Here is a 24,643-nt window from a genome sequence, read left to right on the forward strand (position 1 = left end):
GTATACATGAGTAACATATTTGTGTGCATTAGCCAACTATATTTGTAATTTATGTGTTGTTTTTTTTTTACAGGATTAAATTTAATTTGTCTCTTAAATTTTTCTTCTTCTTCTTCTTCTATTTTAACACTTTTTCTACAGGTTCTTTATCAAGGCCACCACCACAATGATGATGATGATGATGATGATGATCATCATCATCTTACAATTTTCTTCTATTCCTCACATTCTCTCCTCCTTCTCACTTTCTCCTCCTCTTCTTCTTCTTCTTCTTCTTCTTCTTCTTCTTCTTCTTCTTCTTCTTCTCCTTCTTATACTACTACTATTTTAACACTTGTTTTTACAGGTTCTTTCTCAAGGCCACCACCACAATCATCATCATCATCATCTCACAATGTTCTATTCCTCACATTCTTCTTCTTCTTCTTCTTCTTCTTTTTTCTTTTTTATAAACTTTAACTTGAGGGAAATTTTTATTTGTTTATTTAGATGAGATGTATACATGAGTAACATATTTCTGTGCATTAGCCAACTATATTTGTAATATATGTGTTTTTTTTGTTTTTTTACAGGATTAAATTTAATTTGTCTCTTAAATTTTTCTCTTTCCAAAATCCACAAACATTATGTCGTACCAGCAAGGAAGATTTGTTTTGTACACAATGTCTTCTCTCACAAGGCCAAAATCAAGGCATACATAAAAAAACGATCCTGAAGACTTTTATTTTGGTGAGCGGGTTTTTTTTTCTTCAGTGACGGAAGTGTTATCACATGACAGTCATTGGGAAGAGGAACACAGTAGACAGGGTGAGTTGTGGAGCTGCAAATCTACTGATCCATTTAAACATTTTAATACAAACCGCAGATTAAATAACACAGATATCACTACAGTTAGTCTTTTATTTACTTTAAGGTTTTGCGGATTGCCTGTGAATCAGAATCAAGTGGGTTTAGTTTTAGTAAACTGGTGTTTAGTCCGGGTTTAGTGACAGACACAGTGTTATTAACGCAGAATAATAATAATAATAATAATAATAATAATAATAATAATAATAAAAGGTCAAACTGATTGTATCAATGCTCTTCTTCTTTATCTTCTATTTTAACGCTTGTTTCTAAAGGTTCTTTCTCAAGGCCACCATCATCATCATCATCATCATCATCATCATCTTACAATTTTCTTCTATTTCTTACATTCGACTCCTTCTTCTTCTTCTTCTTCTTCTTCTTCTTCTTCTATTTTAACACTTTTTCTACAGGTTCTTTATCAAGGCCACCACCACAATGATGATGATGATGATGATAATGATCATCATCATCTTACAATTTTCTTCTATTCCTCACATTCTCTCCTCCTTCTCACTTTCTCCTCCTCTTCTTCTTCTTCTTCTTCTTCTTCTTCCTCTTCTTCTTCTTCTTCTTCTTCTTCTTCTTCTTCTTCTTCTTCTTCTTCTTCTTCTCCTTCTTATACTACTACTATTTTAACACTTGTTTTTACAGGTTCTTTCTCAAGGCCACCACCACAATCATCATCATCATCATCTCACAATGTTCTATTCCTCACATTCTTCTTCTTCTTCTTCTTCTTCTTCTTCTTCTTCTTCTATTTTAACACTTTTTCTACAGGTTCTTTCTCAAGGCCACCACCACAATGATGATGATGATGATGATGATAATGATCATCATCATCTTACAATTTTCTTCTATTCCTCACATTCTCTCCTCCTTCTCACTTTCTCCTCCTCTTCTTCTTCTTCTTCTTCTTCTTCTTCTTCTCCTTCTTCTACTACTACTATTTTAACACTTGTTTTTACAGGTTCCTTCTCAAGGCCACCACCACAATCATCATCATCATCTCACAATGTTCTATTCCTCACATTCTTCTTCTTCTTCTTCTTCTTCTTCTTCTTCTTCTTCTTCTTCTTCTTCTTCTTCTTCTATTTTAACACTTTTTCTACAGGTTCTTTCTCAAGGCCACCACCACAATGATAATGATGATGATGATGATAATGATGATAATGATCATCATCATCTTACAATTTTCTTCTATTCCTCACATTCTCTCCTCCTTCTCACTTTCTCCTCTTCTTCTTCTTCTTCTTCTTCTTCTTCTTCTTCTCCTTCTTCTACTACTACTATTTTAACACTTGTTTTTACAGGTTCTTTCTCAAGGCCACCACCACAATCATCATCATCATCTCACAATGTTCTATTCCTCACATTCTTCTTCTTCTTCTTCTTCTTCTTCTTCTTCTTCTTCTTCTTCTTCTTCTTCTTCTTCTATTTTAACACTTTTTCTGCAGGTTCTTTCTCAACGATACCACCACAATCATCATCATCATCATAATCTTTTTTCTCTTCCTCACATTCTCCTCCTTTTTTTCTTCTTCTTCTTCTTCTTCTTCTTCTTCTTCTTCTTCTTCTTCTGCTTCTTCTTCTGCTTCTTCTTCTTTTTCTTAGTAGTAGTAAAATTTATGAAAACAATGGTAGCTAGTATCATCTAAGTCGAGCCTGTCGGATGTTTTCCCAGGGTCTGTTGCCGCCACGATGGACTTCCTTGCCGAGAATAACCTATGTGGCCAGGCCATCCTCAGGATCGTGTCCCGGGGAAACGCCATCATCGCTGAGCTGCTGCGCCTCTCCGACTTCATCCCCGTTGTCTTCAAACTCAGAGACAAAAGCGACCAGCAGAAATATGGAGACATCATCTGCGACTTCAGCTACTTCAAGGTTGCCTCTTGTTAATCACTAAAAATACTGCAGAAAGAAATGCAAAGCTGTTTTGACGTGTTTTAATGCTTGTGTGTGAAACATCAGGGTCCAGAGTACTATGAGAGCAAGCTTGAGGCCAAGCCAGAACTTCAGGACCTGGACGAGGAGTTCCGGGAAAACAACATTGAAATATTAACTCGCTTTTATCTGGCTTTCGAAAGTGTCCATAAATACGCTGTGGACTTAATAAGGTGAGAAAACTGAATTATGAGATAAGTGCTTATCTGTCAGTTTATTAGGAACACCTGTAAACCTGCACATTCTTGCCAACGATCTGCCAAAAATCATGTAGATACATGTCAAGAGCTTCATCTAATATTTACATCAAACACCAGAATGGGTAAAAAAAAAGTGTGATCTCTCAGACTTTAACTTTGACATGGTTATTGGTGAAGGACAGGCTGGATTTTATGCAAAGCAATCTCAAGAGTTTACACAGAACGGTGCAACAAAACGTTCAGTGAGCAGCAGTTCTTTGGGAAGAAACACCTCATTGATGAGAACGATCAGAGGAGAAGGAACAAGATTGGTTCTAGCTGTTAGGAACGTCACTGTAACTCAAATAATCACTCTGTACAAACCACGATGAGCAGAAAAGCATCTCAGAAAACATGACTAGAAAGACTACAAGTACAGAAGACCATGTCATTTTTGCACATATTGAACAACATTTCAGCCGTTTTTGCACATATTGTACAATATCTCAGCCATTTCGCACATACTATACAATATTTCAGTCATTTGCTGTTTTTTGCATAATTCTATATATTATCCCAAGGACCTGCTGCTAAGAAACTGTGTTCATTCTAATGTTACTGCACGAAATATTGTTTGAACATTCAGTATTCACATACAGTATATACACTGGTCGGTCGGCGCCGTTTCTGTTACTGTTTACTGTTTATTGTCTTTTGTGTATTGCATTTTTTGTACTTTTTGTATTGTCTTGTAACTTTGTCTGCACTGTCTTTTGTCCTGCACTGTCTTTTGTCCTGCACTGTCTTTTGTCCTGCACTGTCTTGTCTGTCTTGTTTGCCTTGTCCTGCACTGTTTGCACCAAGTTGCACAGTTGCACTTTATGTGGCTAAGACTACTTACAAGTCTTTAGCCCTGTCTTTGTGTTATGTAGCTCCATGATCCTGGAGAAACGTCGTCTCATTTCGTTATGTACTGCAACAGCTATATATGGTTGAAATGACAATAAAAGTTCTTGACTTGACTTGACTTGACTTGACTTGTCAGGTCCTACTCATATCCTCCATGAACAGTCACATCAGGAATCTACAGTGGACCCAGGAACCAAAAAGCTTTCTGAATAAGATTAATAATAATTTTATGTTGCCTTTTAGATACCTGGATGACCTCAATGAAGGCGTCTACATTCAGCAGACTCTGGAAACAGTCCTGCTCAATGAAGATGGAAAGCAACTTTTGGTATTTAAAATGAAAGTCTTATTAAAATGAGGTGTATGTATTAAAAAGTCATCTTATTGTCGTTTCCTTTTGTTCAGTGTGAAGCTCTGTATCTGTACGGCGTCATGCTGTTAGTTATTGATCAGAAAATAGAAGGAGAAGTGCGAGAGAGGATGCTGGTGTCCTATTATAGATACAGGTAAGGATGGAAAAGACTTGTCTGCTGACTTGTCTGTTTCTCACGATTAGATAGTAAATAAATGGATGTACGCTCATCTCTCCATGATACATTAGTGAAATTAGGTCTGTATTGAAACTTTTTTGGCATGATATCTATAAAACTCATGGTGTCTGTTGTTGTTTTTTCCACACAGTGCTGCTCGATCATCAGCAGACTCAAATCTGGATGATATCTGTAAACTTTTAAGAAGCACCGGCTACTCCAGTAACCCCGGGGCTAAACGGCCCAATAATTACCCCGAGAGCTACTTCCAGAGAGTCCCCATCAGCTCCTCCTTCATCAGCATGGTCATAGGCCGCCTGCGCTCCGACGACATCTACAACCAGGCACGACACACTTTCACGTTGCATGTCATTTAAACTCAGACCATCTTACTCTCTCTTTGTGTGTGTGTGTGTGTGTGTGTGTGTGTGTGTGGAGTTGGGTCTTTCTCTCTCTCTCTTAATAAACATTTTTTTCTGTGGTTTTGTTTTTCAAAAGAAGATTGTTTGTTTTTTTGTGAGGGTTTGTATGTTTTGTGCGATTATTCTTTTAAAGTAGGTTTTGTTTAAAAAAAATGTTAGCTCTTTTTTCTTTGCTTTTTTTTAATCTTTATAGGGTTTTTTTATCTTTTTTTATTCTTAATTTATTATATTTATATTTATATTATTATGTAAAAATGATATTATTTATATATTAATTAAATTATTTATTATGTATTAATAATAAGAAGAAGAAGCTGAAGAAACAAATTAATTATTTAAGTTAAATGACTGGAATTAGTACTTTAGAGGATTGAACTTGTTTAATAATAATAATAATAATAATAATAATAATAATAATAAATGTTGAATAAATTCACTTTTTTTTTCAATAAAGAGGAATTTTAGGGATTTTAGTTTTATCTGTGTTTTTATATTTGCTTATTTAGAGAGCGTATGTGCATTTATTATTTTTTTGTGTAACAGTTGAAGAGCTCTCTCTCTATAACACTTGTGTATTATCCATGTGTTTTGTACATTTCTACATGATTCCTGTGCTGATGCTTTTCAGGTTTCTGCATATCCGCTGCCGGAGCACCGCAGCACTGCGCTGGCCACGCAAGCAGCCATGCTGTACGTCTGCCTGTACTTCTGTCCCTCCATCTTACATACACAGCAGGCCAAGATGAGAGAGATCGTGGACAAATACTTCCCTGATAACTGGGTAAGCAGTGATACAGCAGGACAAGCTACTAACACAGAGCTGACTTGTGACTACATGTGTTTCTATTGTAGGAGTGCGAGCGTTAAAAATGAGCACACAAACAAGAGTATTCAGTGCACATGAATATTCAGTACAACAGCACAACTGATGATGTATATTGTTTTTCTATAAACAATAAAATAATATCATGCAAATGACACAGAAAATAGTTCCCAAAGGAACCACAGATGGAAAGAGCGTTGTGTGTTGCCAGGCAACAAAGAGACTACCTGACATGTGCTATTAACTATAGTATTGGTTGCATTGTAAAGATCTTTTTGCGGTGGATTAGTGGTCAGAGCGTAAAGTTCGCCTCGTTTAGTTCATCTCCTGTCTCCGCTCTGTGTTTGCATGTTCTCGTCGTGTTTCTGGGGTTTTCTCAGCGTGCTCCAGTTTCCTCCTCCAGTCTGAAGACGTGTTTCGTTGGCTGATTGTCATCTTGATTTTCTGACGCGTGCGAGTTTGTGTGGTTGTGAGTTTGTGTGATTTGTGATGATGTCGGTACGTCCTCTACAGCACTCGGGTACAGAAAATGGATAGTAGGTAGGAAGGAAGGAATGAAGGAAGGAAGGAAGCATTAAAACGGAAAGGAAGGAAAGAAGGAAGCATGGAAGGAGAAAGGTAGGAAGGGAGAAAGGTGAAAGGAAGGAAGGAAGCATGGAAGGGGAAAGGAAGGAAGGATGAAAGACTAAGATGAAGGAATGAAGGTTGGAAGTAAGGAATGTATGAAGATGGAGACACCTGAGTGTTTTCACTTTTAAAGTCAATATCAGACATTTATAACATTTAATTGAATCCTTGCACACTTGTTATAATGTTTCATGTCATTTCAATTGACATGCCAACATGTGACGTTACAGACACCTGCAACACGTTTGTATCACCTGTGAATGATTTGCTTGCGTGTTCTCATGTCGAATGATCAGGTGATCAGTATATACATGGGCATCACAGTGAACCTGGTGGAGGCGTGGGAGCCTTATAAAGCAGCCAAGACGGCACTCAACTACACCCTGGATGCAGCAAACATCAGGGAGCAGGTGTGTATACACACAACAGCAGCTAGACGCTTTAGTCCCACACACACACACACACACACACACACACACACACACACACAACTGCACAGAATATACAGGATGTAAGTGTTATTAGAGAAAGTCCTAGTCTGTATGTCTCTAGTTGTGTATGCTGTTGTTTTTTAACTCTAAGTATTACATTTCAGACAATATGCCTGTGTAAGTAAACAAAGATAAACATCTTAATGTTCTTTAGTTTTTACTCAAACTGGTGTATAGTTTATTTTTCCTTATCTAAAACTTTGTGCTCTAATAAACTCATTCACAAAAATATTTAAATTCGATTTATGTTACTAAAGATATTCTTTTTATATTTACAGAATATTTTGTTCTATTTATATTCATATATGAATTCAAGCATTTGTTTATTTGTAAAAATAATAATAATAATAATAATAATAATAATAATAATATTAGGACTTCTATTTAGATTTAAATGATTACGAATCGAATCGTTTCTTTTCCTCTGAGAGGTTCATTTAAATATATATTAATAATTATAATGATACTACTAAAAATAATTAAATAAATAAATTAATAGTGATTTTATAGTACTAATAAATAGTAAGAACTAATATGAATTATTTATAATAATAAATTAACTCTAATTTTAGTTTAATAATAATAATAATAATAACAATAAAAGGTTGAATAAATTACCTGGAAGTTGTATTTATTTATTTAGTTTTTTAAAGAGAGCTGAATTTAGAGGATAATTTTAGTTGTTTTCACACGTGCATACACATCACTGTCTGATAAAAGCTCGCATGAGGCTCTCGTATAATAAAACGGAGATGTTGCTGCGTGAATGAAGAAGTGGTGAAAGTTAAGTTGAAGTTGCATCTCAAAATGTGAGGACGTATTTGCAGGCATCTCGCTACGCCTCCAGCGTGGACAGTCTGCGGCCGCAGGTGCAGCAGCTGCTGAAGGAAGGCTTCCTGAGGGAGGAGATCGTCCTGGACAACATCCCCAAACTGCTCAACTGCCTGCGTGACTGCAACGTCGCCATCCGTTGGCTGATGCTGCACACTGCAGAGTCAGGTTTGAGCCATGCCTCTTTATTTAATATGAAACTTTTGAATGAAGGAATGATTCGTATGAATTATAAATTATTTACTTCATTATAAGAGTTTTATCACAACAGAACGATACAGAATATATAGTTGTGATTCAAATAGTGAACATCTGAGAAATCGCTGACTCAAATCACATTATTTGATTCGCTGGAAAATACTGATGAAGTGTTTGATTCCTTTTTTGATTTTTTTTTTTCTCTTTCTTTTCACTTATTCTCTTTTATTTCATTCCATCTACATCTTTCTCCTTATCACCTCGCTTCCTCTTACAACATAGTTTTAATTCACACTTTGTGGTCATTTTTATAGATCGTAATCTTCATCTTATGTCTTACAGTTTATGATCCGAACAACAAAAGACTGCGTCAGATCAAAGATCAAGCGATCAGTGACTCCAAATACAAACCCAAGATCTTATTTCAGCTGCTCCTGGACACGGCACAGTTTGAGTTCATACTCAAAGAAGTGAGTTTTTTGAGGTTATTTTTTTTTCATCTTGCAATTTTATCTCACACTTTCCCATTACAATTTATTCACTGTTTAATTGACATAAAAAAGGTCACGCGTTTGCTCATCATGAGCTTCAAAATAATACACCGATTTACCAGAAATAAGTCTATTGATGTTTACTAATTCAGCAACATCTGTTTCGCCATGCTGTTTTTGTATTATCCAGATGTTCAAGCAGATGTTGGCAGAAAAACAGCTGAAATGGGAGAGCTATAAGAAAGAGGGATCGGAGAGGATGATGGAACTTGCCGAGGTGTTTTCAGGGGTCAAGCCTCTCACCAGGGTGGAGAAAAACGGTTCGGTTTGATGCTTTTTTTAAACCAGAACACACATTTTTTTTGGGAGCTTTTAAATACATCAGCAGCATTTTCTATAAATTAACAAAAAAAATTGTTGATTTAATTGTTAAGCAGAAATGAGAATGTAATCAGTAAACATATCGAACATATCCGGGGAAGTCGTGGCCTAATGGTTAGAGAGTCTGACTCCTAACCCTAAGGTTGTGGGTTCGAGTCTCGGGCCGGCCACGACTGAGGTGCCCTTGAGCAAGGCACCGAACCCACCCCAACTGCTCCCCGGGCGCCGCAGCATAAATGGCTGCCCACTGCTCCGGGTGTGTGTTTATGGTGTGTGTGTTCACTGCTGTGTGTGTGTGCACTTTGGATAGGTTAAATGCAGAGAATGAATTCTGATTATGGGTCACCGTACTTAGCTGTACGTCATGTCACTTTCACTTATGATATGAAATAATACAATTTTGTTCTACATTTATTAATAATACCATCAGTGTTGTCTGTAGAATCTAACTAGCACTTAGGCATGACATAACCTTTTCCTCAGAACCTCTTCTTTGAGAATGTATATTAATATAATCATAATAATATAGTCTGAACATCGACATAAGAAATAAAACAGCACAGTGCGGTTATTGGATGATCAATTACGACGACGTGGCGTGATGATGCCGAGTTAGCTCGAAGGAGAATTATTGTCCAGTTAAAAACATACCACAAAGCTTTTTTTTATTCCCTTTTATACTGCAGCAGATTACCAAGGAATACAATTAATAATACATTTCTATTTAATCTATATTTATAGCTATTCTTATTAGTTTGGAAATGCCCACAAAACAAGTTAGTTCCAGTTATCGCTGACGTTATAGCAGCTGTAAACTGTTTTATCAGGAACAGCTGTCCTGTCACTGAGAAATTGCTAAAGATTTTCCTGGAAATCTTTTCCGTATCGCTGACACCATAAACACCAAAATTTCCTCACAGAAACCTTCACCATATCAACAATAACACTAATAATACAATTACTCAATGTTTATTATTCTAGCAAATTCCATGCGACTGAGCTGTTGCTATAGAAACAGGAACGTTTTTGAAACCTTTAGCGTATTAATCTAAACCTGTGATTCGTCATGCAGCCGGAACTACTTTCAGAGCTGCTGTTAGAGAAAATGATTGAACACTTCCTGACCGATCAGAATCACGAATTCAACAGTGCAGTGGTAAAGAATTGTATACCGCATGTTATAAGTTAAATCCTCTTTATGTCCTGCTGTTGCTTCCACAGAAAACCTGCAGGCCTGGTTCAGAGAGATCTCGAAACAGATCGAGTCCCTGAACTACGAAGACTCCACAGCAGCAGGGAGGAAGACGGTGCAGCTCATTCAGGCTCTAGTCGAAGTATGTGCTGGTTTGTTATAAAGCTAGATAGGACAAACAGTTGCATTTATTTATTTAAGTAAGTCACATTGTATTATTCATCTGTTTGTACAGAAACTTCTAGACTACATAGAAACTTTAATATTCTACTCTACTGTTGATCATTAATACAGCAATTAATTACCATTATTACAACAACTCTTAAAGGTGGGGTCTCCGATGTTTGAAAGCCAATGTTGACATTTGAAATCACCAAAACAAACACGCCCCTAACCCAAATGGGTCCCACCCCTGTATTGATAGCTCGGCCCACACATACATACATACATACATAACCCAGGAAAGAAATGTCTTTATCATAGCTGAAGGGAAGAACAATACGATTGCAGATAAACAAACAAGCAAAAATGACACACAAGCATAATCATGCAAAAGACGGCATATATTAGTTCTGTGTAACAAAGCAAAACCAACGTTAATCACCTATCGAGAAGGAAAAAAGCGCCTCGGCGTCTTAAGTAAAGTTGGCCGCATATTCACAGATTCGAGTTTCCAGAGTCAATAACATAGAACTCCTGAGCTAAACGCTGTTACTACACAAAACGCGGTTGTAGCTGCGTCTCTACATTACTACGATAGAAAAGAGGTGTTATTTGTGTAGTAACAGCGTTTAGCTCAGGAGTTATTGACTCGGGAAACTCCAATCTGTGAATATGCACCAACTTCCTGCTCCTTCAGTTCTCTCCAGCGCTGGAAAGCTGATCCTATATTAACACGTCCTACTTCTTACCTTATCGTAAGCCTTTCTTCGCTTTCTTTCTTTGTTTTTATCCTCCATGTCAATGTTAAAACCGCTTTCTGCTAATGTCACACATGCGCACTGAACACTCTCTCCACCCATATTAAAAAAGACACGCCCCTTTCTGCTCATTGGCTACACTTTTATTTTGATTTTTGTTTAGTTTGTTGGCCCGACTCGGTTTTCTGAAGCGTTTCTCAAACATCGGAGACCCCACATTTAAGGCAAAACTCTACACTTTTTTATCATTACGTTCCGAAATAAACAGACCATGTGACCTCCGGTGAAGCTCTGGTAAGCTCTTCTTCTGTTGTCTTGTGCTCAGGTACAAGAGTTCCACCAGCTGGAGTCTAACCTGCAGGTGTGTCAGTTCTTGGCTGACACACGCAAGTTCCTGCACCAAATGATTCGCACAATCAACATTAAAGAGGAAGTACTGATCACCATGCAGATCATGGGGGATTTGTCATATGCCTGGCAACTTATAGACAGGTAACTTCTGTTCTCGCAGTGAAAGCTGCACAGATAGAAAGCAGATCTATGTAGTTACACAGGAGTTACACAGATATTTTAGGGCCGCTGTTAAAAATGTAAAATAGACGACTTTTCAGATTGACAGCAAAGATACAGAAGGAAGGAAACAAAGCAACGTTTACGAAAGCTTTGCGCTACAGTTGTCTTGTCGCCTCTGAACTGAAAAGAGCTGGCAAGGACAACACCTCTAAGTGTCATATACGTATACAGTTTTGATTTGAAGAGTGAGATGAACAACAGATATCAATGTTGTGTTTGTGTAGCTGAGTTAAAGGTGAGGTCAGCAATTTTAGGTCGAAACAATAATTTCCCGGCATTTCCAGTAACATAAAGACATAATAAATTTTCACTAAACTATTGACTTTGTTTTTTCGCTTTTTATGGTTTCAGTTTCACCTCCATCATGCAGGAGAGTATTCGAGCCAGCCCGTCCATGGTCACCAAGCTGCGAGCAACGTTTCTGAAGGTACGGCTTCCAAATATGTTGAAAGTTATGCTTAACTAATAATAGTAAATAATACACATCTAAATTGAGCTTCACAATATCTGCTTTAAACAGCTGGCCTCAGCTCTGGATCTTCCCCTAATGCGCATTAATCAGGCCAACAGTTCTGATCTGCTCAGCGTGTCACAGTTCTACTCCGGAGAGCTGGTGGCCTACGTCAGAAAGGTACCTCCGGCTGTTAACGTTATTTCCACATAGTTTGCTTGTTTCTAGCCCTGCTACTCTGTTAATGGTAATGCCAGCTTTCATTTATCGCTAGCAATATTAGCAGGTTAGCTCAAACTATTTTGTTTCATATCTTCAGGTTTTGCAGATCATTCCTGAAAGCATGTTTACCTCCCTGGCCAAAATCATCAAGCTGCAGATACATGACATCATGGAGGTTCCTACAAGGCTGGACAAGGACAAGCTGAAGGATTATGCTCAGCTCAATGCACGCTACGAGGTGAATAAAGCAATGTGGTGTCTATACGTATATTGTTTTAATTTTACTGAAATGAGTGAACACTCCCTTACCCTTATACCCTAATCATAATCCTTACTCTTACCCTTATACCCTTTCCATGACCGTTTACCTTTATACCCTCATCCTGACCCTTACCTTTATAATTATCTCCCAACCCTTACCCTTATCCCCTAACCTATACCCCTTATCCTTATACCCTAACACTTATTCCTTAACCACTACCCTTATCTCCAAACCCCAACCCTTACCCTTATCCCCTAACCTATACCACTTACCCTTATACCCTAACATTTATTCCTTAACCCCTACCCTTTTCTCCTAACTCTGACCCTTACTCTTTATTAGGGGATAAAGAGTAAGGGTAAGAGTTAGGACCCATACCTATTTCCCTTATACCCAACCCCTATCTCCTACCCCAACCCTTACCGCTTACCTTATCTCCTAATGCAGACACTTACTCCCTACCCCTATCCCTTAACCCTGACCCTTATCCTTATTTCTTAACCCTGACCCTTACCCTTACCCTTATCCTTATCCCTTAACCCTGATCCTTGTACCTTAACTCTGACCCATACCCCTGACCCTTATCCCTCAACACCGACTTTTACCCTTATTCCTTAACTCTGACCCATACCCCTGACTCTTATCCCTCAACACCGACTTTTACCCTTATTCCTTAACTCTGACCTATACCCCTGACCCTTATCCCTCAACACCGACTTTTACCCTTATTCTTTAACCCTGATCTATACCCCTTACCCATATCCCTGAACCCAGACCCTTAACCTTACCCTTATTCCTTAACCCTGACCTATTCCCCTTACCCTTATCCCCTAACCCCGACCCTCACCTCTTACCCTTATTCCTTAACACTGACCAATACCCCTTTAAAACCTTAACCATGACCCTCACCTCTTACCCTTATGCCCTAATAACGACAGTTACCTTTACCCTTTACCTTTAACCCCTAACCCTCACCAATTATTTCTTCTTTTTCTGTCAGGTTGCCAAACTCACCCATGCCATCTCGATCTTCACTGAGGGAATTCTGATGATGAAAACGACGCTTGTCGGAATCATTAAGGTTTCTAAAACTCGATGAAGTTGTACTTAAATATACCACCATGTTGTACAGACAAAATGATATATGCCTGCATGGCTTTAGGTGGACCCCAAGCAGCTGCTAGAGGACGGAATAAGGAAGGAGCTGGTAAAACGTGTTGCTTTATCTCTACACAAAGGCCTCATCTTTAATCCTAAAGCTAAAGTAAGAACACGACTCAAGTTTTTGTTTGGTCTTTTTTTTGGTGTCTTTCTATGATAGTCACTGGTCTACACATGATTTGTATTCAGAATATAAATACGGATGATTCTTTATTTAAGAAAATGTGTAATATTTTGTTACAGTTTTGTGTTTGTCGGTTCCTCAATAAACACATTCATTCATACCTGCAAACTAGTCGCTTTTAGGCGAAATTTGCCATTTTTAATCAAAATATGTCATTTGTGTGAATCGTGTAGATCCGAAGCGTTTTTATTTTATTTTATTTTATTTTATCTTTATTTTTTTTATTTTTTTTTTTCACCTCTTTTTTTCTTTCAGCTGCGTCCGAAACCGCTTACTTCCATCCAATAATTAGGCGAAGTAGTGCTTAGGCGGCGGTTTTGGACGCAGCGTAGTATACCATCTGTCTAATGACTTCTACTTCTAACTTCTAATGACTTTTTATGGCGGATGGCAAACCAACTTTTGGTGCATTCACCGCCACCGACTGGACTGGAGTGTGAAGCACTAGTAAGCAGATGCCGCCTCGCGTCTCAATCATCCTCGCGTCTTTTGACCAATCAGCATTCAGAAGCAAGATAAGGCAATCACCTATTTCGTCCCTCACTTCAAGCCGCAGAGGACGAACAAAAAGCAATAAAGAGACACATCGCTAAACAACGAAAACGGCCACTTGAAAGGCTTGTGGCGGCCAAAAAAACAAAAGAAACAGCGATATTTGTGTTCATCAATTTATTAAGGTTCCAAGGCACTCAAATTGTACAGAGAAAAATTATTTCCAAGAAATTTTGGTAAAAATAGGATTAATACAAGTGCTTTTTTTTCACTTGAAGCAAATGTTGTCTTTTCCCTTTATGTTCTTGTCAGAGTGCTTCATTTTAAGTTCTCAATTTTTCTTGGGGGGGGGGGGATTTTTATTTCGAACCTTGTCACCTTTTTCACCTCTTGTGAGTTTGCAGGTATGATTCATTAATCTTAAAATACACAACACACTAGACTTACTTTGTGTTTGACTATAAGTTAGAATATAGATTGAGTAAACTTACTTTATCCTCAAGGAGGGTCGTCGGCTGCTCGGCTTGCTCGGTAGAAAACCATAGAATATACAATAAACCTTTACAGCATCAAATATTAAATGGGTTCTTTTTTCCAGTCCAGCGAGCTGATGCCCAAGCTGAAGGAAATGGCCGCCACCATGGACGGCTTCTATCGCTCCTTCGAGTACATTCAAGACTACGTTAGCATCTATGGCCTGAAGATCTGGCAGGAGGAAGTGTCCCGCATAATCAACTACAATGTAGAGCAGGAGTGCAACAGCTTCCTCAGGACCAAGGTTTCTCCATTGTTTTACCGGTGCTACATTTGCCTGTCTTTCTGTCTGTCTGTCTGTCTGTCTTTCTGTCTGTCTGTCTTTCTTTTTTTCTTGTTTTTGCATAGTAGCTTAACACTTTTTTCCTGCTTTCTGCTGTTTATAAACGGCTGTTTACCTTCCTGTCTCTCAGGGCTCTTTTTTGTTTGTTTGTTTGTTTGTTTTCAATCTGCATTTCATTAACCTCGTTTTAGGGTTTATGGAAATTCGGGGCTGGTTATGTTGCGTTTTTTTCTAAGAAAAGCGCTAATATTAGATTAGATTAACTTTTAGGAATTTAAATTTTGATCCAAATTTGTCATGGCATTTTAATACCAAAGGCTAAAAATTAAAGTTTATTAATGGAGGATTTGCGAGTGGCAGAACATTTCCTGGTGAATAAACACTCACATTAAAAGGATGTGACACACCAAAGCTCTTTTCATCTGTATTAAATAATTTTTTTGCATTTGTAACAGTGCTCATATGTCAATGGGTTTATTTCGTTCTTCAGATACAAGATTGGCAGAGCATCTACCAATCCACACACATCCCGATTCCCAAATACCCTCCGGTGGACGAGTCGGCCACCTTCATCGGCCGTCTGTGCAGGGAGATCTTGAGGATCACTGATCCGAAGTGAGTCCAAATTAATGAGTTCATACTGTTTACCATCACAGTGCTATTCATACTCAAGCGATTTTCCTCATTTGTCTTCTTTCTTTAGAGCAACGTGTTATATAGATCAGATGAACACTTGGTATGACATGAAGACGCACCAGGAAGTGACCAATAACAGGCTGTTCTCAGAGATCCAGGACACTCTGGGCACGTTCGGCCTGAACGGACTCGACCGGCTCCTGTGCTTTATGATCGTCAAGGAGCTACAGGTGTGTGCTGATAGTTAATAATTATTATCCTTGCTTCTCAGTAAAACTTGCTTTCCAAAAATATGATGACAATTAACAAAAATAAAAGGCTTGGTGGTTTTCCTCACACCTCCAATTTTGGGGGTTCGATTTCCGTCTCCGCCCTGTGTGTGTTCTCCCTGTTCCTTAGGGGTTTCCTCCAGGTTCTTCGGTTTCCACCCCATTTGAAAGACCTGTGGTTTAGTCTGATTTTACATCTCTAAATTGACCAAAGTATGTGAATGGGTACGTGTGCAATTGTGCCCTGCGATAGACAGGCGTCCTGTCCATGGTGTCCCCTATCTTATGCCCAGAGTCTCCTGGGATAGTCTACAGGCTCCCCACATCCCAGTAGGATAAACAGTGTAGAGAATGCATGGATGGATAGAAGTCATGCTGTGCCATGCTTTTTTTCCCCTTCAGACTTTCTTGACTGTACTTCAGAAGATCGTCCTCAAGGACAAATCCGTGGTTGACATTTTTAAAGCTCTGCTCAACGCTGTGAACCCGGTGAAAGGCATTGTGGGTAGGTGGATTTCTGCATTTTCAAATACGCAATAAGATTTATAATGTATACTATGCTATAGAGTTACAAAGTGCATTCACAATTAATTGATTGTTAGCTTGCAAATTAAAACTCAGAGTTTTCACGCCACGACAGAGATGCTGAGATGGACGCAGTTGGTGGTTAGCATGATTTATTAACACTGGGGATAACTGTCCAAAATGTAAGGCCATGTATCTCATGGTAGGTGAACAGGCACAGGTCAGCGATCAGTGAAAAGGCAATAATCACTTACGGCCTTTTTACACCCGGTCACTTCATGTGTTTTCTCTGATCCGATAGCTATCTGATTTGTTAAAACTGTTCCGTTTACATTAGGCCACATAAATGCGTCTTGGTGAATCGGATATCGATCCGATCTTTCTACTCCCGCCCAAAATGCAAATATATTTTACTTCATTTCCGGGGTAATTGAAATGGAACACGCTTTGGTGTATGCGGTTTTCAGAACGCAATCAAAAAGAAGACTAAAAAACTCGTTACGACGTTTATGCTACAAAAAACAGCATTTACTGTTTGCTGCATTTTCGCTGGGGGCAGCGGTGCGTTTTAAGACCCGACGAGACACCTGGGTGAAAGATCACTTGCGAGTGACGTACGTCCGTTTGGGAGGAGTATAGCGCTGACGTATGTGGCTTGAACAACCACATTCATTTACACCTGTCCAGTTTCATCTGAAATGCGTCCCAGACCTCCTCCTGAAGTGGTTTGAATGATCGGATTTATATCCGTCTCAAAAACGTTTCGGAGGGCATTTAGACCTGGTCTTTTTACCATCGGATAGCTGTCTGATCACAGAAAACGCATGTGACCAGGTGTAAAAAGCCCCATAATGTAAGGCTTGGAGACGTCAGGACTCAGGGCTCGTTCTTGTTGGGAAACAAAGCTGGAAGCGTGGATAGACCTGACAGTTATGAACAGTCTATCAATTAGCTATTGAATGAGAAGGACAGGGCAACGCTATCAACCAGTGTTGTATAAAGTACTAGAAAACAATATTTGAGTAAAAGTACAAGTATCGTACTAGAAAAAGACTTTGTTGGAAGTGAAAGTTACGTTTTAGAATATTACTCAAGTAAAAGTCTTAAAGTATCTGATATTTACTGTACTTAAGTATCAAAAGTCATTTTCTGATATTTAATGTACTTAAGTATTTGAAGTAAAAGTAAAAAGTAAAATTGCAGTGATTTTCGGTAGGCATAAGATCAGGGGCGGTTCTAGGGTCTCATCTTTAGGGGGTTTTAGCCCTCAGTGAGAATTTAAAACAAGAAGAGTTTTATATTATATATTATATGACTACATAGTAAGCCAAAAGTTACGGTATTATTAAATGGCAAAAGTGGACACCAAAATTTTATGCATGATGTAATGATGCCGGTCTTGAATCAGATCAGTTCATGTATGTGTGCATTCTCTACAAACAGTGTGTCCAATGAATGCAGTCATTTAATAAAAAATATTTACAAGACAAAGACCAAATCAATAAATGTTATTTTTATTTAGTATTGAATGGATTGTTTGCATTAATATTTTGTTTGTGCTACAACTCTGGTAATAAGAATAGTGACATTTCACTGCTTTTGGTTGCCGTCTTTGCGGCTTTCCGACGGTTAACGTTATAGATAAACGCCTCCAGCTCTGACTGCGCGTGCACGCTGCGCGTCCCTGTGCTTCTCCGTAGAGCGTGCGGAGCGTAACGCAATCTAGGAGCAGTGATTCGCCAAACCTCCCTTATTGCAGTCGCACACATTTCTTCTGATTTTATTTTGTAGTAACGAGTAACGAAGACGCTTAGTGGAAATATAGCGGAGTAAAAGTACACATTTTATCTAGGAAATGTAGTGGCGTAAAAGTGAAAGTTGACATAAATTTAAATAGCGAAGTAAAGTACAGATACGTGACATTTCTACTTAAGTACAGTAACGAAGTATTTGTACTCCGTTACATTACAACATTGCTATCAACAAATTCATTAATAAAAGTTTTTTAAATTTTAAAAGTGTAAGTGTGTGTGGGTGTGAATCAGACAGTGAACATTTTTAAATTATAGCAATATTTTAAAAAAATAAGTGTTCAACAGTAATAAGTTACAATAATTAAGCTATTTTTTTTATTCATCAGTTTGATTCTGTAATCAGATGTTTAGAGCTTCATGTTACATCAGAGAGATTTTACACCAAAGTGGCAGCTCGTAGTAAAACGATTTATTTGTCTTCTTTTCATGCAGCCACAGCAAGTAAAGTGTACACGAATGCTGTAGCCAAAACACAGAAGATCTGGCCAGCATATCTGGAGTCCATTATGAAGGTAAACAATATCTCGCACGATTAAAGCGACTCCTTAAAGTCGGAGAGAGAAAGAAGAGAAGGAAATTTTTCATTAAAAGTAATATTTAATTAAAATTGTTTTTATGTGAGAGCTATTTTTGTACCTTTTTGATTTGGTACAAGGTAATTTTTTTGGAAAAGAATAATAATACAATCATAGAATTATATATAGTAGCCACATGACACTTAGCAGAGCTCATAGCAACATAAGACTTCCACTAGGAGGCTGAATGGTGCGATGAGCCGTGTTTGTGTTACAGGTTGGTCAGATGCAGATCCTCAGGTTACAGATAGCGAATGAGTTGAACTACTCCTGCAAGTTTGACTCCAAACATCTCGCAGCAGCTCTGGTGAATCTCAACCAGTGAGTTAGCTGCATTTATGTCAGTCATTCTCCATGATATTTTCTATAGTTTTTTTTTACTTTATCAAAAAGAAGTGTCTTGTTTTCTCATTTTTTTTCTTTCTTTTTTTCTCAGATCCCTTCTTGCTGATATTGAAGCTCACTACCAGGACCCGAGCCTGCCGTACCCGAAAGAGGACAACACCCTGCTCTATGAGTTCACTGCCTATCTGGAAGCAGCTGGGATACACAACCCACTGAACAAAGTCAGTCTTTTTTTTTTTCATTACATTTTACACCTTATCCAGAGCGACTTCTATTTATCTCATTTATACACCTGAGCAGTTGAGGGTTAAGGGCAACTAGGGTAGTGCTGGGATTTTGGGATAGAGCGCAGAGCCAGCTAGAGCAGAGAGTAGGGCTCGGCGATAAAACGATAACGATATGTATCGCGATAGACACGTGATCGATATCAATAAAAAATGTGTTCAATAAAAGTTCAATATTTTTTATTGATATCAATCACGTGTCTATCGCGATACATATCGTTATCGTTTTATCGCCGAGCCCTACTCTCGGCAATCGCTACTAATGCAACCAAACTTGCTTCAAGCAACCAAGCAAGTTTGGTTGCATTAACAAAGGCACTCGCTCTCTGGTAACCTAGCAACGTAGGGAGTGACACGCTAACAACCAATCATTTAGCTGTATCAAGTTTGGTTGCACCATATCGTTGTTTCATGCTGGTCTGCTGGATTCCTCTTCAGTAACCGGCGACTGATAAGAAAATGAGCCGCAGCAATCGAGGAAATTGTAAATAAAAGAGGAAAAGTCAGCTCGCCAGTATGGCAGTTTTTCATTTTGCACCTTAAATGTTAAGAGATAATTGTTAAATGTTCATTGTGACTTTAGACTTATGTTTACATTTTAATTATTTGAGGTTTCCTGCTTGTTGACATTTCTGTCTTAATAACTGAGGGGATTACGATCAGAGGAAGGTTTAAAATAAAAATCTTTAAATGGAATATATTTTTCTCCTGGTCCTTATTTTAAAAAAGTCATAAAAAATATAAATAATTATCGATATCGACCGATATGAAACACTGATATCGTGATACAGTTTTCAGCCATATCGCCCAGCCCTAGCAGAGAGGGATAAAAGCCTTGTTCAAGGGACCCAACAGTGGCAGCTTGGCCATGCTGGGGCTTCTGATCACTTACACAGAGCCTTAACTGCCCCAGGATCACCTTCCACCTTCTGAACCTACTAACCACTGAGCTTCCACAACCCCAGTCACATCGGTAACATCTATAATACCCGACCAATGGAGCATAAAATAGTGGAACTTGTCATTCAAGTGAGGATGAGGTTCCCTTCTGAGCCTGGTTCCTCTCAAGGTTTCTTCCTCATATCATCTCAGGGAGATTTCCTTGCCTCGTTGCCTCAACCTTGTTTATTAGGGATAGCTTTAAAATGTTTTATTCTGATTCTATACTCATGTAAAGCTGCTTTGAGACAATATGAATTGATGCAAATAAATTGAACCTGAACTTGACCAGATATTTACTTTCTGTGATCAAGACAGCTTCGAAACACTTATGAATGCTTTTTGTATGATATATCGCCTATAAAAGGATTCATAAAAATGATATTGAAACAAATATCACACATTCACATTCACTATTCTCATTAACTCTCATTAATGATCATTACAAATATTTTTACAAATGAGGCTTCTGGATTTGTAACTTCTTTCTATAACATCTTTTTTGTGGTCATTTATTTGTCTAAACCTTTTTTTTTTTTTTACACACAGATCTATATCACTACCAAGCGCCTGCCGTACTTCCCTACTGTCAACTTTCTGTTTCTCATCGCCCAGCTGCCCAAACTCCAGTACACTAAAAAACAAGGTTCCACATTTATTAAAGAGCGTCTGATTATTAATACATGCGTATAATAAGGTAAAACAGGTCAGCGTTCTTCCTGGAAGCCTGACTGATCAGTGATGTGATATCTGTACAGGAATGACCTGCCGGAGAGCGGCTGATCCGGTGGACTGGGTTCCTCTCGTCCTGGGTTTGCTGACGCTGCTTAAACAGTTTCACTCCAGATACACCGAGCAGTTCCTGGCTCTCATCGGCCAGTTTATCCGCTCCATCATGGAGCAGTGCACCAGGTATCTGATATGAACATATGAACATACGTCATCGTATTATGCACATCAGGGCTTTCCGAATGAATTCTAATCTTCAGAATATGTAAATGTTCATAATTTCATAAGAATTTCATAAACACACATTTGTAATCTTTCTGGCCAAATTAGCCTTCGGTCAGGATGAAATGAATAAATGCAGGACATTGTTTATTTTTATATACACTCACTGTCCACTTTATTAGGAACATAGCCGATCATTCAGTCATGTGGCAGCAGAGAAGTGCATAAAATCATGCGGATGCAGATCAAGAGCTTCAGATAATGTTTATATCAATCATCAGAATGCGGATCTCCTGATCTTAATCGTAGCAGGTTGCTAGTTTGAGTAATTCAGAAACTGTTGATCTCCTAGCATATCTGAGTTACTATAGACTTCCTGTTCAGGTCGGACCAGTCTGTTTATTCGCCTCTGATCTCTCCCATAAACAAGGATATATCGTCGCTGTCAGGCGGAAACCTCGTATCTCCAAAACCGTTATTATTCAGGAAATTAAAAAACGCCGTATCTGCAGTGCACAGGGTTTAGTCCGCGTTACAGTGGATTGTCTTGCGCTAAATTCCTGTCCTCAGACGAGCACCAGAACTAGCGGGGGTCAAGATTTTTTTTCTTTGAGCCCAGTGTTTTGAAGACATTTACCTCAGAAGACGTGTTGATTCGTGATCCTCTTCTTGAGGAGAAATATGCCGTGAAGCTCTCCCGCGGAGTGAGGAAGAGGTGGACAGTTGAAGTGTCCAATGGAGTTATGAGATTTGCGCTCAAGCTATTTTCAAGACTTTAGATTGGTTAATAACTTGTAAAAATAACAGACCCACGTGGGGACTGACCAATAGTATCGATATGTGAAAAAATATGAAATTGACCAAATTTGGACATACGAGGTTTCCGCCCGACAGCGACGATATTTATCTTCCACAACATTCTCTGTAATCTCTACTGCTCTGTCAGATCATTCATTCATTCATTCATCTTCTACCGCTTATCCGAACTACCTCGGGTCACGGGGAGCCTGTGCCTATCTCAGGCGTCATCGGGCATCAAGGCAGGATACACCCTGGACGGAGTGCCAACCCATCGCAGGGCACACACACACACACACACTCTCATTCACTCACGCAATCACACACTACGGACAATTTTCCAGAGATGCCAATCGACCTACCATGCATGTCTTTGGACCGGGGGAGGAAACCGGAGTACCCGGAGGAAACCCCCGAGGCACGGGGAGAACATGCAAACTCCACACACACAAGGTGGAGGCGGGAATCGAACCCCGACCCTGGAGGTGTGAGGCGAACGTGCTAACCACTAAGCCACCGTGTCCCCCCTCTGTCAGATCAACAGTTTCTAAAATATTCACACCAGCACACCTGGCAACCAGGATCACAGAGATCAGATATCTTTTTTATTCTCCATTCTGATATTTTATGTGAACATTAGCTGTTCTTGATCTGCATCTTTATGACTGTATGCATTTTGCTACTGCCATGTGATTGGCTGATTGGATAACTGCCTAAATAAGCAGGTGTAAAGGTGTTCCTAATAAAGTGGACAGTGTGTGTATGTATTTTATATGTGTATGTACATATATATATGTATATATTATGTGTATGTACATATATATATATATAAAATACATACACATAAAAAATTTAATTATATATATATATATATATATATATACATATATATATATATATATATATATATATATATATATATATATATATATATATATATATATATATATATATATATATGTGTGTATATATATATATATATATATATATATATATTATTATTATTTATTTCTTTTGCAAATAACAAAAAGTAAATTTCCATGCAAGTAATGGATTTCCGTGCCTCTTAGTGTCTTCTCCGTAGCAGTGCACTATGTAGTCAGCCATATACTGTATAATATATTAAAAATATAAAATAAAGAAAGCGCACACACAGAAAGCAGAAAGCTGTTTGGGATTTAGCCAGTTTGCATTAAGGGTGGTTTACTATTAAAAAAAAAGTTCAAGATGGATTTTACAAAAATTGTTCATTGCTGCTTTATCTAGAGAAGTTAAACATGAATTACTAAAATATATTTCTGTTAAAAATGAACTAATTAACAGTGCTTGTTCTTGCAACACAGTCAGAAGATCCCTGAGATGCCAGCCGACGTGGTAGGAGCGCTGATGTTCCTGGAGGACTATGTACGCTACACAAAGCTATCCAGAAAGGTAAGTTATTAAACAACAAACCAACAAAACCCAGTGAAAATTTCAAATGAATTCTAAGCAGTGATGAAAACTGATTTAATATAACGTATCAATTAAGATTGAATTCAATTAAGGAGTGAAAGTGATTTTGTCATCATTTTTATCCATTTTTAGTTCCATTTAACAAGGATGAACTTCTACGAATTACTCTCGCGTTCTCGATAAAATCGCTGCCTTTTACAGAGAAATAATATAAAGCACAACGTCTTCCATCTGCGAGACTTTAATTCTAGGATAAAAAAACTTAGCAGTGACACTGGAGACTCCTTCCATCAATGTTAAATGCAAATATATAAGAATATATTATTCAGAATATAAACATAAATCCAAGCCCTAATAAACATTACGCGCAAAATTCGATATTGCCAGCGGTTAAAGAAGTGCTGCTGTTTGATTGATTATACAAATGATTTAATATAATAAACTATTGAATAATAAAAATCACCTACTAGATTCATTCTGTTCTTTGCAGGTGGTGGAAGCTCACATCCCAAGTTTAATTTTTGATGAATTCAGAACTGTTTTGTAATGATTTTTTTTTTTTTTTTATTTCTTTTTGTCCACATTAACACATTTTGCCAATTCATCGTTTGTGTTAACGTTTTTTTGCCTTTTTCCTAAACGACTAACAATTGGTTAGTTATTAAAAAGTTAACTACTGTGTAACTTTTTCCTCTGTAAAGTTTCATCTTTTTTTCTTTTGTCCCAATGCAGCTGAAATGAATGTAGCGATCGTTGTAATAAGATGTAAATAAATGTTTCACTGAAGACATTTTGTTGTATGTGTCTTTACGGTACTCTGCGCTCCATCCACTGGCTTCTGGTAGCTGTACAAATTAGATTTAAAACACTGATGCTTGTGTACAATGCCAACAAATGGACTCGCACTATCTTACCTCAAAGCAATCATCACGCTCAGATCTACCAGCACTGATCTCTCAAGGTACGAGGAAGGTACGCATCTAGACTCTTCTCTGTTCTGGCAAATGGGTGGTGGAATCATCTTCCCCATGATGTCCAAATGTCTGAATCACTGAGTGTCTTCAAATGACATCTAAAGTCCTAACTAAAGACCTGCTTTCTTTCAGGTA

The 24,643-nt window shown here is 38.2% G+C and overlaps 1 protein-coding gene across 1 annotated transcript; it reads left to right on the forward strand.

Annotated features, from left to right (window-relative positions):
* Positions 1–768: 768 nt before the first annotated feature.
* On the forward strand, positions 769–24,286 carry washc5 (WASH complex subunit 5). Its single transcript, XM_060861882.1, has 29 exons — positions 769–807; positions 2,531–2,730; positions 2,818–2,963; positions 4,122–4,206; positions 4,284–4,384; positions 4,560–4,752; positions 5,459–5,611; positions 6,577–6,690; positions 7,599–7,770; positions 8,143–8,270; positions 8,482–8,611; positions 9,894–10,006; positions 11,110–11,276; positions 11,709–11,784; positions 11,878–11,988; positions 12,128–12,268; positions 13,293–13,373; positions 13,455–13,556; positions 14,728–14,907; positions 15,437–15,561; positions 15,650–15,812; positions 16,254–16,356; positions 18,623–18,702; positions 18,983–19,086; positions 19,202–19,331; positions 20,883–20,979; positions 21,092–21,245; positions 23,426–23,513; positions 24,025–24,286. Exons 2-29 carry the CDS (start codon positions 2,548–2,550, stop codon positions 24,079–24,081), a joined length of 3,477 nt encoding a protein of 1,158 aa, XP_060717865.1. The 5' UTR covers positions 769–807; positions 2,531–2,547; the 3' UTR covers positions 24,082–24,286.
* Positions 24,287–24,643: the final 357 nt, after the last annotated feature.

Source organism: Tachysurus vachellii, chromosome 25 (genome assembly GCF_030014155.1).
Source record: "Tachysurus vachellii isolate PV-2020 chromosome 25, HZAU_Pvac_v1, whole genome shotgun sequence".
Taxonomy (NCBI): Eukaryota; Metazoa; Chordata; class Actinopteri; order Siluriformes; family Bagridae; genus Tachysurus; species Tachysurus vachellii.